Raw genomic sequence first — 13512 nt, forward strand, 5'->3', positions numbered from 1 at the left:
ACCTCTGTAAAATACTGCCCTTTGACAATGTGTATACTTGTGAACAGAATACGTCTTTATATCAAATCAGCCTCTCCCTCGTCCTGCAACTCCATAGCTAAAAATGGCAAAAAAAAAAGAGGCAAAAAAACATACAACAGTGGGTATTCGCTGGTGGTCACCCACCCAACTACTAATCCACCGATCTCAAGCTTGTGTATGGCAGAGCGGACGGGATGCCCAATTCTCTTGAGTCTATGGTCGTATGTGTCAGTTGTTCGTCTCATAGAGTATATATACAACTTCACACTTCGTACAATAAGTGGCGGCCGTCTAGGATTTTGTGTCTCGAGGTTGTGGCATCACGGCTACAAGTTGAGTTACGGAGGACAGTCATTTCACGACATAGCTGGAACGTGATTTGTGTTTCGCAACTGCTAGACTTTGGTAGACTGCATTTTGTGTGCACCTATCTATGCATTGTAACGGTCCAGTAGCTCGCTACTGACTACCATTTTCTGAAACACAGTATGTGATCTGTTGCCTCTTGAGAATATATCAAGACTTTTCGTTCTCCTCGCTGGGGACAACGCCTTTTATTTGTAGTCTTGCCTTGGTAGATCGCAGGTATAACAAATAGATATTGTTACTATCGATTCCAAGGGCGATGCCGGATGGAGACGATTCCGCAAGCCGGTGCTGGCGGCGCCCACTTGGCTTCTCCGGCGAAACTGTTGCCCTTTGCACGGATCTGATTTGAGTTCAATAGAAGAGCCCTCCGTTTCATGTGTCCAGTACATCAACATCCAACTCCTCCATCATAGCCAGGGCCACAGACAAGCTCTCCATGAAGCCATTGACAGCAACACGCAGCATCCTGTTCGTTGTAGCTTTGTATTCGGTGCGCAGCACAGTCTTGTCACATTTCGCATCCGACGTCGGCGCAACGAGAGTCAGCGTGCGGCATACAAGGGCAGATAGCTCTTTGTCAACCTGTAGGGCCTGCAACGCAGAGGAAGCAAGGCGCTCAGTCGGCAGCGGGATGTCAATGACGCTGTATAGATGTCAGAGTATATTTTTTATTTAGTGTGGTTCATGATCTGCCTTACAGCGAGCATGGAAACTCCGGGTCCACGGCGACAGCCATAGTAACTCAAGTATAGCGTATATGTGAAGGGGCCTGAAACTCGGGGTGGTAATGTAGGGATCTTCGTAGCCTGGACGACTGGTCGGTGTCGATAATGCAGGTCCGTCGCGGCTCAAAACCCCGCGGCACGGACCAGTCAATTAGAGGCGTTGCTATGACAAGCGCACCCGCTTAGCAGTCCGGCCTCTGATTGGTTAAATCGGGGGGTAAACAACAACATATGGCCAATTGGGGCAACGTAGGCCTAAACAGTGCTTCTGGATTATTCGTATAATAATAGAGAGGTACAGTCCAGTCTTCAAAATACCAACAAGCCGACTTTCTACCAACGATCTCCTGTATTTACTCTCTCGCCCAGCTATATACTTCTTCCTTCGACACTGAGAAGGTTGACGAGTCTCATTCCCACACCAGCGACGAGTTCAAGCTTCATATATTCCTGCTCTATATCGAAGATAATGTTTGGTCAATAGCACGTTGCCACATCATCACGCCTGCCATTCCCTGGCAACTAGAAAAAGCAATACTTCCTCTTCGACCATTGCACCTACTATACACGCGAGTCGCTCCTGCCTCACTTGCTGTTTGAAAGCAAGCAACGAAACGTATAACACAGAGAGCCTGGCAGTCGCAGTGCCTTGAATCTTGTTTACCAACACAGCAATCTAATCTGCATCATGCCTTCTACCGTGCGCTCCCATTATGGGCAGATCATTGAGTATATACCAGGTAAGCATTCCAGAATCGCTCCTTCCCAATAGGTGTCTCCGTGGAATGCCGTCGGCGCCATATTTCTCCCATGCCGTGGTTTGCGCTCCGACGTGTAGATACCATGGCACGGGAGCATGTTGGATATCGCCGCCCGTATCGCCATTTAGTATTGCAGGACCATCATTCACTATCCAAGTATTTGTTTGGTCTTAAATGGGTCCCTCAATATCCGACGCCGAGACCCTCGTTGCTGGGCGCAAACAACAAGGCCCCAAATCATTGCTAATGTTTCTGCCAGACCGTTTATACCTAGCATCCTACACATCTACCCCAGGTCCCGACACTTACTTCCCATACCACGATAAACAACCCTCGAGGCGATCTCCGTCAAAGCGCTCATCCAGAGCTATTGACGGACCGGAACCAGTGGCAAAGGACCAGAACCCACCCTGCTACTTCTCTGTTGACGATACCCTGCTTTACAATGCTTTCCACCACGACTTCGGACCATTGCACATCGGACACCTCTACCGCTTTGCCGTCCAATTCCATGATATCCTCGGCGCGCCTGAGAACAAGGCGAGGCCAGTTGTTTTCTACAGCAAAGCTGATCCCCGCAGTATGTTGAATCTCCATAGATCGCAAGGAATGTTGCTGACAATAACTTTCTAGGCCGTGCAAATGCAGCTTGCCTGCTCGCATGCTACATGGTGTTGATCCAGTCATGGGCTCCCCATCTTGCTCTTGCGCCGATCGCCCAAGCCGACCCACCTATGATGCCTTTCCGCGACGCTGGATACAGCCAGGCTGATTACGGAATCACCGTTCAAGATGTTGTTTACGGTGTGTGGAGAGCGAAGGAGGAAGGCTTCTGCGCCTTACCACAGTTTGATCTCGAAGAATATGAGAGGTACGAGCGTGTGGACCAGGGTGACTTCAACTGGCTCACTCCCGACTTCCTTGCCTTTGCTTCTCCCCAACATACACCTGTGGCGCCAATCGCCAAGTCATCACCTTTGTATGCCACCCTTCCCACGACATTGGACCAGGTGGACGCCCACCCTACACTCCCCCAGCCATTTAAGAATGTGCTCACACATTTCGCCGAGCGCCAGATTGGCCTTGTCGTGAGGCTAAACTCGGAGCTATACTCTCCCTCATATTTCACGGCTCTCGGTATCGAGCACCTCGACATGATCTTCGATGATGGCACTTGCCCACCGTTGACAACTGTTCGCAAATTCATCACTCTGGCCCACGAGACCATCACCGTCAAGAAGAAGGGCATTGCAGTTCACTGCAAGGCCGGACTTGGACGTACCGGTTGCCTCATTGGCGCATACCTCATCTACAGGTACGGCTTCACTGCCAACGAGATTATTGCATTCATGCGCTTCATGCGCCCCGGAATGGTGGTCGGCCCCCAACAGCATTGGCTTCACCTGAACCAAGGCACTTTCCGCAAGTGGTGGGAGCGCGAGCAGTTCGAGATCGACATGCGCGCCCAGATCGAGTCAGAGATCAAAGCCAAGTTGGCCGCCGCACCAAGCACCCCTACCAAGGCGACCCAAAAATTCCGCCTCAACAGCGCACAAGTCGCCACCCCTCCCAACGGCAGCCAAAACAGACGTGCTCCCCTCGGCGAAGTCGACAACGAGCGCAACAGCCTCGGCGTCCAAGAAGACTGCCTCCCCGCCCCCACCCCGGGCCAGCCACGAAAGGGCAGCCGCAGCGGCAACGACCGCCACCACCCCTATGGCCGAAACACGGGCAGCTACGGCAGCTCTGAGGAAGCCACCGAGGTCAAGCGCGAGACGGAGATGATCTCCATCCACCGGCAATCCGTGCATGGCGAGTCCGAAGACGAGGAGTGGAACGTGCGTGTCCGCACCACGCGCAAGTCGTCGCGCTCGCCCGCTCGCAGCGAGGCGCGCTCCGTCAGCCAGACGACCACGACCATCTACTCCGCCATCGACAACGATAGCAGCAACGATATTGAGAATATCGGCAGCGGCCGCCCCAAGACGCCCGGAAGCATGAAGTCCGGAAGCGGATCCCAGACCATCGGCATGAAGGTCCGCGGGAGCCCGAAGCGCGCTGACTCGCTCATGGGCGACAAAGCGCGCGCGGGTGTCCGGAAGGCCAGCGGTCGCGTGGGGAGCGTCAGCTTGACTGCTGCTACGCGCAAGGCGTCTGGTCTCTAAGCCTTCCGTCTGTCCGCCATTGTTAGGGAGGCATAATCTGCTCCCTGGAGTTTTTGTTCCGCATAGAAAGTCGACGGATTTTTGCACTGCATTGTTGTTGTTTGTGTATACGAATTCCTGTCTGTCGTTTCGCAAGCCGGTCGGTCGGTAGTTTGCATAAGAGAAAGGGGCGTTTCATAGGCATAGGCATAAGTCATCGTCTCCATGTCTGGGCGGGGGCGCCTGGTTTTTTATTGCGTTTGGGCGCAGCATAGTGTGTGTGGATTGGTTGTTTTTCTGCTTTTGGAGTTTGGGAATTGGGTGGGCGTTTGTGATGATGGGGGTTGTGTTGTTTGGGTTCTAATAACCATTATTGCGTGTTCTTGTTTGGGTTTGGACTATACTGGAGAATGAATGATGATGAGGTTGATGATAGAGATTACTAACTGAGAAGACATCAATGAAAGCACAAATTCATGAATTCTATTTACTTATGTTTGAAGTTGTGATTGTTTGTCTGCTATGAGTGAACTTGAGTGATGATGAGACGCGTGAGGTGGCCAGTCACATGTTTGTATGCATGCATGATATCATCATCATACTCAAGTGTCAACAAACATATCACAATAGGCACAATCATTGCTACTCATCGACTGAACGTGCAAATGCTTTTTTTTATTCATAGTCTGTCTAAGTGAGATAGAGACGCCCACTTGGGTAGTAAGACCTCTATACCCCGCCGGAGATTAAAGAAATCAAGGAATCTTTGTCTTGTGTGTTTACGCTTGATCGATCGAGAGAGATAGAGAAGAGAGAGAGAGAGCGACAAAAAAGGTTGTGTGGAAGACGCCATCGGCCAGTGCAGGGGCAAATTCTATTCTTGACAAACTAGACGAGGCCAAAAAGGTAACAAAGATAGCCTTGGAACGCGTTAGGGGTCCCCCATCAGAAAAACGTATAGCGCGCGCAAAGATTTTCTGTGAATGAACCTCCAAAAAGCTCCGTCGTTTGTGTGTCGACAAATAGGTTATGCGAAAACGTGCTAAAAGCAACCCCATTACTTCACAAGTAACCCGCATGACCGATCAGGAACGCCAGCTTTTGTCAATTTACTCGTCGGCCTTGGCCTCGGTAGGTGCTGGAGCGGCAGCCTCAGTCTTCTCCTCAGCGGGAGCGGCCTCGGCGGCTGGCTCGGCCTCAGAAGAGGTCCAGAGGGTCTATATTTCGTTAGGGGTAGTTCACGACTGCAGGGATGGGTGTGAACAAACCAGGTTATCCCTTAAGAGTTGCATGATAAGAGTGGAGTCCTTGTAGCTCTCCTCGCTGAGGGTGTCCAACTCTGTTTCCCGTGTTAGTTACCGTCAAAGATACTGGATTCTACAACAGCAAAACTTACCAGCAATGGCGTCATCGAAGGCCTGCTTGGCGAGGTGGCAAGCCTGGTCTGGGGAGTTCAAGATCTCGTAGTAGAACACGGAGAAGTTCAGGGCAAGACCAAGACGGATTGGGTGTGTTGGTGCGAGATCAGTCTGGGCAACCTCAGTGGCGTTCTTGTAAGCCTCGAGGGACTTGTCGGCGGACTCCTTGCGCTTGTCGCCAATGGCGAACTCAGCGAGGTAACGGTGGTAATCACCCTTCCTATGTTCGATCGCGTCAGCTGCTGTCAACGTATGATGTCCAGAGTGAATTCTCACATCTTGTGGTAGAAAACCTTGGACTCTCCGCTCTGGGCAGATGGGATCAGGTGCTTGTCAAGAACCTCAAGGATATCCTCGCAAATCTTGGCGAGCTCGGCCTCAATCTTTTGGCGGTACTCCTTGATGAGAGTAACCTGGCCGGCGTTTCCCTTCGACTCCTCCTTTTGCTCGATCGAGGTGACAATTCTCCACGACGCGCGGCGGGCTCCGATGACGTTCTTGTAAGCAACGGACAGAAGGTTGCGCTCCTCAACGGTGAGCTCTTGATCTTCAGATGCAACATTCTTCATGTTCTCGACCATCTCTGTAAACACCACAAGTCAGCCCACGATAACGCGCTGGACCTCGTATAGAGCGACTTACCTTCATAGCGCTCAGCCTGCTCAGCGAGCTTCGCGAGGTAGACGGAATCTTCGTAACCCATTTTGGCGGGGATTGTGCTGTGATCAGAATACGTTAGTAAATGATGTACTGACGTTTGTTTGGAAGGCCAATGGGGCCGATAAGCCTCGTGCGGGTTAGGTGGTGTTAGGTGTCGCGCTAGATGCGTCTAGGGCAAGCTGGACGGCCAGAGGTGAACATGGACGATTGATATCTGGAGGATGGTCGCAATGATCTGATATCGGTATCTAGCTAGATATAGTGGACTTTGTGCTTGTGGTATGCCGTGCAGCTGATGGTATGAGAGGACAAGGTGCCATGTATGTGGGTTACCCCTCCATGGTTCCCGTGCCGATGGGGTCGTCGGGTATCACAACAACGGGAGCGAGAGTCGCAAAGCCGCGTTGACAATGATAAAGAGATATGTCGATGAGGCGCTCCGGATGGCGCAAGATATAGGATCCATTGAAGGGTAATGTTGTTGTCCGATGGAATGGGGGTAGGGGAAGGGCTTTGGGGGGTGAAATGGCGGATAACGATCGCCAAACAACAACAACATAAAGGAGAAAGTGCTCACCTGTCTTTTATAGAGGAGGTGAGGGGTTCTAAGTGAAGAATGAGGTTGATCAGACAGAAGACGGATCAAGGCGAGGGTAAAGTGAGATTATAAAGCGTGTCAAGGGGAAATATTGTGTATTTTGAGGTTTGGGTGAGTTGAGGTTGAAGCAGGTGGGAAGCGGATGGAACAACCGCAGTCTCTCGCTGTTTTTGGAACTAAACCGAATGAGGAAGGGACGAGTGTCGATCCAAGGAGTGAGGGGATGTGCGCTTTGGGGGGACGAGAGCGCAATCAGGCTGCTTTTCCTCAACAAAGGCATAAATTTGAAATTATGGGGGTAGATATATAAAATTGTAGTATTTTATTGGAAGTTGTAGGTATTTTCAATTATTTATTTAGTAATTACTATATATTTCTATATTTATGTTTTGACGCGCGCTGTACATGACCGGTCGGAGAATATAAATTGCATGTACTGTACAGCACAGATAGATAGGGATAGGACGAAGGCCACGGTGTGTAACTGATTGCTACTGGGTGCTACTAGATACACATCCACTACAATTCTACACGCACACCCAATGACATACTCTACGTATCTGCTCACAGCCCCAATACACCCGCATCCAATCAGGTGACCCCAATCTACCACCGTCCACACACCACCCACTAACCCCCAAAAAACCCCGTCTAATACCGCCCCCAGCTCAGGGTTCTACAGCATCCCCCAATCACGTGACCAAACAACCTATCCGAGCTTGCCCGTTCCGCCGCCAAGCAATGAGCTCAAGCTTGAAATCGGGCTTCCAAGGAAACCTACCTCCACCTCCACCTCTAACTCATAACCATATCAATTCCACCCCCAAAACACCACACAACCCACAAACTCACAAAATATGTTCCGCCAGTCCATCGTCAAGGCCACGCGCCCCGCGACCCGCGCATTCGCAACCACCGCCCGCGCCATGGGAGCCGGTGATACCGGTTCTGTCCGCCCATCTGGACAAACGTATGTTGCATCACCACTACCTACCCCCCCCCCCTTCTATCCGGAGACGGGACGAGCTGAGGAGAATCTTGACTAACTGTCGTGGTGTTGTAGTGATGCGTTCCAGAAGCGCGAGAAGGCGCAGGAGGATTTCGCTATCCGCCAGCGCGAGAAGGAGAAGCTCCTGGAGCTGAAGAAGAGACTCGAGAAGTCGCAGGATCACATCAAGAAGCTTGAGCAGGATATGTGAGATTCCCCCTTTGCAACTATATTCATACTATGAGTAGACATTATATTAGAACAGAGTGCTGACGGAGCGTCTCTTACAGTGATGAGTTCACCAAGAACCAGGGCGGCGAGCAAAAGTGAGTATGCCGCGACACCCCCCCCCACGGGACGCATTGGATGGACACTGGGCATAGCTGAGGCTTTCTCTCCGTTTAGCTGATAACCGATCTCCGTGGCGCCATGACGAGTTGAGTTCGAAGAGAGGAGGAGGAGGAGGAGGATTCACGTGGTGGCTGTGTTTAAATAGTTGGTAACGGACAGAGAGGTCCTATTGTACGGTGCAATTAACAGTGTACCATCACTGACGGCCCTCGGCCTGTGTAAACTCTCTACTGTCTCATATACAACTCTCACCTCACCCCCCAACTGCTACCTGCGACCGACACATCTTCTTGAATAATACAAATTTCTCCACTCTCGCAAATACATGGGGCAAAAAAACGTCTACTCCGTACCCTCTTTTGGGAAAAAACTCCATATACCCTAATCCTGTCCCCGCCCTTTCTTCGTGATGACCACCCGTTTCATGACCACCATCCCATTACCTCCTGCCCAAATACGACCGGAGCATCTCGTGGGATGCCTCGGACTCGTTGTCGCCGTGGATGCTGGCGCCGAGGCTACGGCTCTCCTTTTGAGCAGCTGCGACCTTGGCCTGGAGCGCAGCGGCGTTCTGATCAATCCATTGGAGTTGGGACAGATGTCCGTTAAGGACCTTGACGATCTGTTGTAGCTACACAATGTTAGACTATGCATTTAGAAGAAGTTTACAAAACCCAAAACTTACAGGATCATCCGGCTTCCCAGCCTTGCTCAAGCTCGACGACGCCGTGTTGATTTCCTGGATCATGCTCGTGAGATCCTTACCCATATCATCTAGACGCCCGGCCAACTTCTCAGCTAGCTTGTACATGCGCTCGCGCTCCTGATCCGGACCCTGAAGATTATCGCTCGATCCCAGATTCCTGTTGAAGAGCTCATCAACATCCTTCTCGTAGCGATCCAGCCAGCCCTCTAGCTCTCCTTGCATGTTCTCCACAGCAGTAAGCTGCTTCTCTACCTCAGACGTAGCCCTCTCAGCCTCGAACGTGCTGACGTAGAGTTTCTGGATCTTATCTCCGTTCTCCACCAAGAGTCTATCCCAGGATGCAACCTTTGTGGCCTGCTCCTGGAAGTCCTTCTGGTACTTGGAAAGGTCGCTCGCCCACCTGTTGATAATCTCATCCATAGTCCTGTTCTTCAAGCGGGACATCTGCGGCGCAGGCCCAGCGGTCGAGACATTTGGGTTGGTTGCCCCTGGAACTGCAGCTGCAGCAGCTGCGGGCGCCGTTGCAGGTGCAGCTGTAGAAGGGGTAGCTCCCGTGGCAGCAGGCTTAGCACCGAAGAGACCAGTAGCAGGCGCGGCACCAACTGCTGCAGTGGGCGGCGCAGCGGCTGATGTCGTTGCGGCGGCGGGTTTGGCACCGAACAGAGAACCGGCTGCTGGTGCAGCGGGTGCTGGTGCAGTGGTAGATGCAGGGGCAGCAGCAGAAGTGGTAGCAGCAGCGCCACCAAAAAGTCCACCAGGCTTGGGAGCTGCCGCAGTTGCTCCTCCGCCAAAAAGCGAAGGGGTTGCTGCTGCAGCCGCGGGGGCAGCGGGGGCGGTGGTTCCCGCCGGTGCGGCACCGGTGGTAGCTGGCGCAGCTGGGGGTTTCGCGGCCATGGCGCCTCCAAATAGACCTCCGCCTGCAGGTGCAGCAGGTTTCGCCGCGCCAAAGAGACCTCCAGGAGCTGGTGCCGCGCTCGCAGGTGCAGCCGCTGGCGCTGCTGGCTTGGGACCCCCGAAGAGACCACCACCAGCAGGAGCAGCGGGTTTATTCAGACCACCGAAGAGAGATGGCGCCGCAGCGTTACCACCTGCTGGAGTACCAGCTGGGGTTGTAGATGAAGGGAAGCTGAACATGCTGCCGGCTGGTTTGTTTGGAGCTGGTGTAGTTGAGCCGAGAGTAGGAGCAGCAGCCGGTGCATCAGCGGGTTTGGCTGCGCCGCCAAAGAGGTTGGCGGGTGCTGCGGGCGTCTCTGGCTTGTTCGGGGTAGGGAAGGAGCTGGTGGTTGGTGTAGAGCTGGGTGGGTTCTGAGTTGCACTCTGACCGAAGGAGAAGTTGCCAAAGGAAGAGGGCTGCTTGTTGGCCTGGAATCCACCACCGAAGAGTCCACCAGCCGGAGCCGCTGCCGGGGTTGCACCTGCCGTGGCTCCAGAAGTAGGCCCCCCAAACAAGCCCCCGGAAGGAGCAGTGGTTGTGGTTGAAGATCCAAACAAAGGCGCGGATGCGGTTGGCTTCGCAGCGCCTCCCCCGAACAGATTTGACGGCGCAGTCGTAGCTGGCGTAGCGCCAAAAGAAAATCCACCTGGCTTTGTCGTAGCTGCAGCACCACCACCCCCAAAGAGGCCACCTGAGGCTGGCTTGTTATCCGTGGCACCTGCCGTAGGCTGGCCAAAAAGGCCCGTCGTGGGCGCGCCCGATGACGCTGGTGTAGTGGATTGTCCGAAGAGATTGCCACCAGTTCCACCTGGGGCACCGAAGCTGAAAGACATATTGGGTGAGATTCGTCTGTTGAGCTCGTTGAGGATGGCAATTCAGTAGGAGCTATGTCGTGGAAGAGCTTATTGTCATGTATTTCGTTTGTTTCGAGGCAGAATTCTGCAGCGCACAGGATCGGGGCCGGACGCAAGTGGGCCAGTTGCGTGAATTCGTCCTCCTCTACAGATCTGGACGCGTGCGTGAGGTTGAGAGGGAAAGCGTCGAGGGTATTAGACGTAAAACGTGATAAATCAAGTGGTAGCCCAGATAGCTTTTACCGTGAGGCGCGCGCGGATCGCGAATTTCAAGAGCACCCATGCATCATTGGGGATTTAGCGAGCCTCATTATTTTTGGGCATCCAGACCACAGCCCAGACCCGCCCTCGACCATACACTTAACTTTTTATACACCGATGCATCCTGAGCGCTTCCATGGACTAGAGTTCTATCTACATTAAAGCCTTCAGTGCCCCCAAAGACGATAGTTTGCGTCCGCCGACGCCGCTGAAGACACGATGGCCGAAGACGACACGCAAGCAACGCTGGCCCCCCCTTCCCCTCCAAGCCAGGCCATCGAAGACCCCGGCGCCCACGAGCTGGGTGAGCGATACCCTCCCCCCCACAACCAGTGAATACACATAACTAACACCCCCTCCAGAATCCTCCGACTCCGACGACCACTTCTCCGATGCCCGTAGCGACCGCGCGGCTTACTCCCGCACCGCATCCCCCATCCCCACGACCCGGGTGGAGCGAGTCGACCACGAAGCCAGCTACGGCGAAGTCCCTGGGACAGCAGCCTACGACCAGCGCTCTGAAGACGCCCGGCCCGACGAAGTCGCCTTCGTTGAAGACGACACCCCCTCCGCCACCGAACCAGTCCCTCGTCCTCTGACGCCCATCCCCCAGACGGTGCTCGAAGAGGTCCCCCCCTCCCCCATCCGGGGCCACGCCCACAAACCCAGCACACCTAAAGTCTACCCCGTCGACGCCCAGCCCGACCGCGTCATCCACATCCCAGATTCCGGGGCTGCTTCTACAGAGGAGGAGGAGGGAGGATCCGTCTCAGGTACGCGGCCGCGCTCTCCTAGCTCCCCCTCCGCGCCCGAGTCCGAGACGAGGTCACGAACCTCTAGTGTCGCCAGACCGCTGTCTGTGAGCCACGCGCTCGCCCCGCCGGCGGGAGACTACGACACTGATGCCGACGGGGATGAGGACGAGGACGAGGATGCGGGCTTCGGTGACGACTTTGACGATTTCGAGGAGGGGGACGAGGACGCGGAGTTTGGGGACTTCGATGACGGGTTCCAGGAGGCGGGTGTGCAACCTGTACAGTCTTTACCGCAGATAGCTTCTTTATCCCTCGTAAGTAACACACACACACACGCATGCATTGCGCAGCACAAACCGTCCCACCCCGTCCCAACCGCGCGTGACGCACGCACTTCCCCCCTACCCCCTACCCCCTACCCCCAACTCCCATCTGCCACCCCCTCCCCTCCAACCCACCAATCCTACTAACACACCACCACAGCCCCCCCTCTCCTTCGACACCCTCGACTCCCCCGCCGAAGTCCACGCCGCCACAACCCCCTACCTAGACACACTCTTCCCCCCCTCTCCCCCCGCCCCCACCGTCGCCCCCCCCACCTCCCTCTTCCCCACCCCCCGCTCCGCCTCCCTCTGGGCCCAACTCAGCGCCCCCCCGCCCCTCAACCCACCAAACTGGCTACGCTCCCGCATTCGCCGCCTCTTTCTCGTTTCGCTCGGCGTGCCGATCGATTTAGATGAGATTCTCCCGGCGAGCAAGCAAGCTAAACTCGTTCTCCCGTCTACTGCATCCCCACGCACCTCGTCTGATGCGCGACTGGGATCAGTGGCAAGGTTACAGGGTGACAGCAACGGGAGTTCCGCCTCTGTCGACTCTTCGGGGAAATCGAAAAGAAGGCGTGGACCGCCGCCGGCGCCGGCGCTGGATCTAGGCGCTGCGAGGAGGTTGTGTAGTACGACTGATGAGGCGCTGGCGGGGTTGAGTGATAGAGAGTTGAGGGAGCATGTGGAGGTGTTGGAAGGGTTGAGGGGCGCGGCGGAGGGGGTGCTGGAGTATTGGACGAGGAGGACTGATGAGAAGTTGGGGGATAGGGAGGCGTTTGAGGGGGTGATTGAGAATTTGGTGCAGCATGCTAGGAAGGTTAGGAAGTAGAGGGGTGGTGAGGTGAGGGTGGAAGTGGGAGTGGAGTGGAGTGCGGGTAGCTGGGCTATTCTCTGCGCTGGATGGGGTGGTGGTGGAAAAGAGTGTTGTTTGTACGATGGAGGTGCATGGGGGGAGTTTTTCTTTTATATCTTGTTGTAATTATTCATGAGAGTGGCGTTAGGGATACCAGAGGAGACAAGAGTTAATATAACACTCCCGATTGCAAATACAATTTTTTGGCTCATACTATGGTTCAATTGCTTCATTACGTGCAGTTATGCCTTCTATGTGCCGCCACGGCGTCGTATCTTCTACGAGCAATGTCTTTCTACATACGCTAGGATAAATGCAGTCTGTGAATTGCAAATGCTAGATTTCTAACTGATGCCATTGACTAACTCCTTGATATATACCGTAGCCGTAGCTTCTACGTGCCGTTCGTATCTTCTACAAATCATGCCTTCTGCATGACATCCATGTCTTCTACGCCTTCCGTGACTCCTATATGCGACGCATACTATCCTCTACAAAGAACCAGATCCATACCTCATACCCACCTGCACTTCACCGGCGTCAACAATTTCTCATTCGAGATGCTACGCTACGAGGTGCCCTGCGAAACAAACAATTAGAGCAGAGTAGCCACCCCTTCCTCCTCTAGAGGAAGCCCATAGAACACAGCAGCAACAACAGCAACGCCGACTAATTCGCCCTAGTCCCCCCTCCTCTAGCGGAACTCCATAAAAACACAGCGGCAACACCTCCCTTGCCGCCTACCCTGCCGCCCCCCCAACGAACGTCTTCAACCCCCTCACCCCCTCAAC

At 54.0% G+C, this 13512-nt stretch overlaps 6 protein-coding genes across 6 annotated transcripts; 3 read left to right on the forward strand and 3 right to left on the reverse strand.

Annotated features, from left to right (window-relative positions):
- Positions 1–420: 420 nt before the first annotated feature.
- On the reverse strand, positions 421–1224 carry VE01_10082 (uncharacterized protein). Its single transcript, XM_018279489.2, has 2 exons — positions 1089–1224; positions 421–1033 (listed from the first exon to the last, which is right to left on the reverse strand). The coding sequence occupies exons 1-2, from the start codon at positions 1124–1126 to the stop codon at positions 763–765; spliced, it is 309 nt and encodes a 102-aa protein (XP_018125856.1). The 5' UTR covers positions 1127–1224; the 3' UTR covers positions 421–762.
- Positions 1225–1437: 213 nt separating this feature from the next.
- On the forward strand, positions 1438–4503 carry CDC14 (cell division control protein 14). The gene is made up of 3 exons (XM_018279490.2): positions 1438–1855; positions 2136–2456; positions 2510–4503. The coding sequence occupies exons 1-3, from the start codon at positions 1804–1806 to the stop codon at positions 4039–4041; spliced, it is 1905 nt and encodes a 634-aa protein (XP_018125852.1). The 5' UTR covers positions 1438–1803; the 3' UTR covers positions 4042–4503.
- A 176-nt stretch (positions 4504–4679) lies between these two features.
- On the reverse strand, positions 4680–6823 carry BMH1_2 (14-3-3 protein). Its single transcript, XM_018279491.2, has 6 exons — positions 6676–6823; positions 6081–6157; positions 5715–6021; positions 5417–5658; positions 5289–5359; positions 4680–5237 (listed from the first exon to the last, which is right to left on the reverse strand). The coding sequence occupies exons 2-6, from the start codon at positions 6139–6141 to the stop codon at positions 5130–5132; spliced, it is 789 nt and encodes a 262-aa protein (XP_018125853.1). The 5' UTR covers positions 6142–6157; positions 6676–6823; the 3' UTR covers positions 4680–5129.
- Positions 6824–7457: 634 nt separating this feature from the next.
- VE01_10085 (uncharacterized protein) lies at positions 7458–8365 on the forward strand. The gene is made up of 4 exons (XM_018279492.2): positions 7458–7666; positions 7760–7891; positions 7975–8010; positions 8090–8365. Exons 1-4 carry the CDS (start codon positions 7554–7556, stop codon positions 8091–8093), a joined length of 285 nt encoding a protein of 94 aa, XP_018125851.2. The 5' UTR covers positions 7458–7553; the 3' UTR covers positions 8094–8365.
- NSP1 (FG-nucleoporin nsp1) lies at positions 8181–10776 on the reverse strand. Its single transcript, XM_018279493.2, has 2 exons — positions 8721–10776; positions 8181–8666 (listed from the first exon to the last, which is right to left on the reverse strand). Exons 1-2 carry the CDS (start codon positions 10506–10508, stop codon positions 8475–8477), a joined length of 1980 nt encoding a protein of 659 aa, XP_018125854.1. The 5' UTR covers positions 10509–10776; the 3' UTR covers positions 8181–8474.
- On the forward strand, positions 10761–12933 carry VE01_10087 (uncharacterized protein). The gene is made up of 3 exons (XM_018279494.2): positions 10761–11094; positions 11153–11859; positions 12029–12933. The coding sequence occupies exons 1-3, from the start codon at positions 11010–11012 to the stop codon at positions 12695–12697; spliced, it is 1461 nt and encodes a 486-aa protein (XP_018125855.1). The 5' UTR covers positions 10761–11009; the 3' UTR covers positions 12698–12933.
- The last annotated feature ends 579 nt before the right edge of the window (positions 12934–13512 follow it).

The sequence above is a fragment of the Pseudogymnoascus verrucosus genome (assembly GCF_001662655.1).
Source record: "Pseudogymnoascus verrucosus strain UAMH 10579 unplaced genomic scaffold scaffold_68, whole genome shotgun sequence".
Taxonomy (NCBI): domain Eukaryota; kingdom Fungi; phylum Ascomycota; class Leotiomycetes; order Thelebolales; family Thelebolaceae; genus Pseudogymnoascus; species Pseudogymnoascus verrucosus.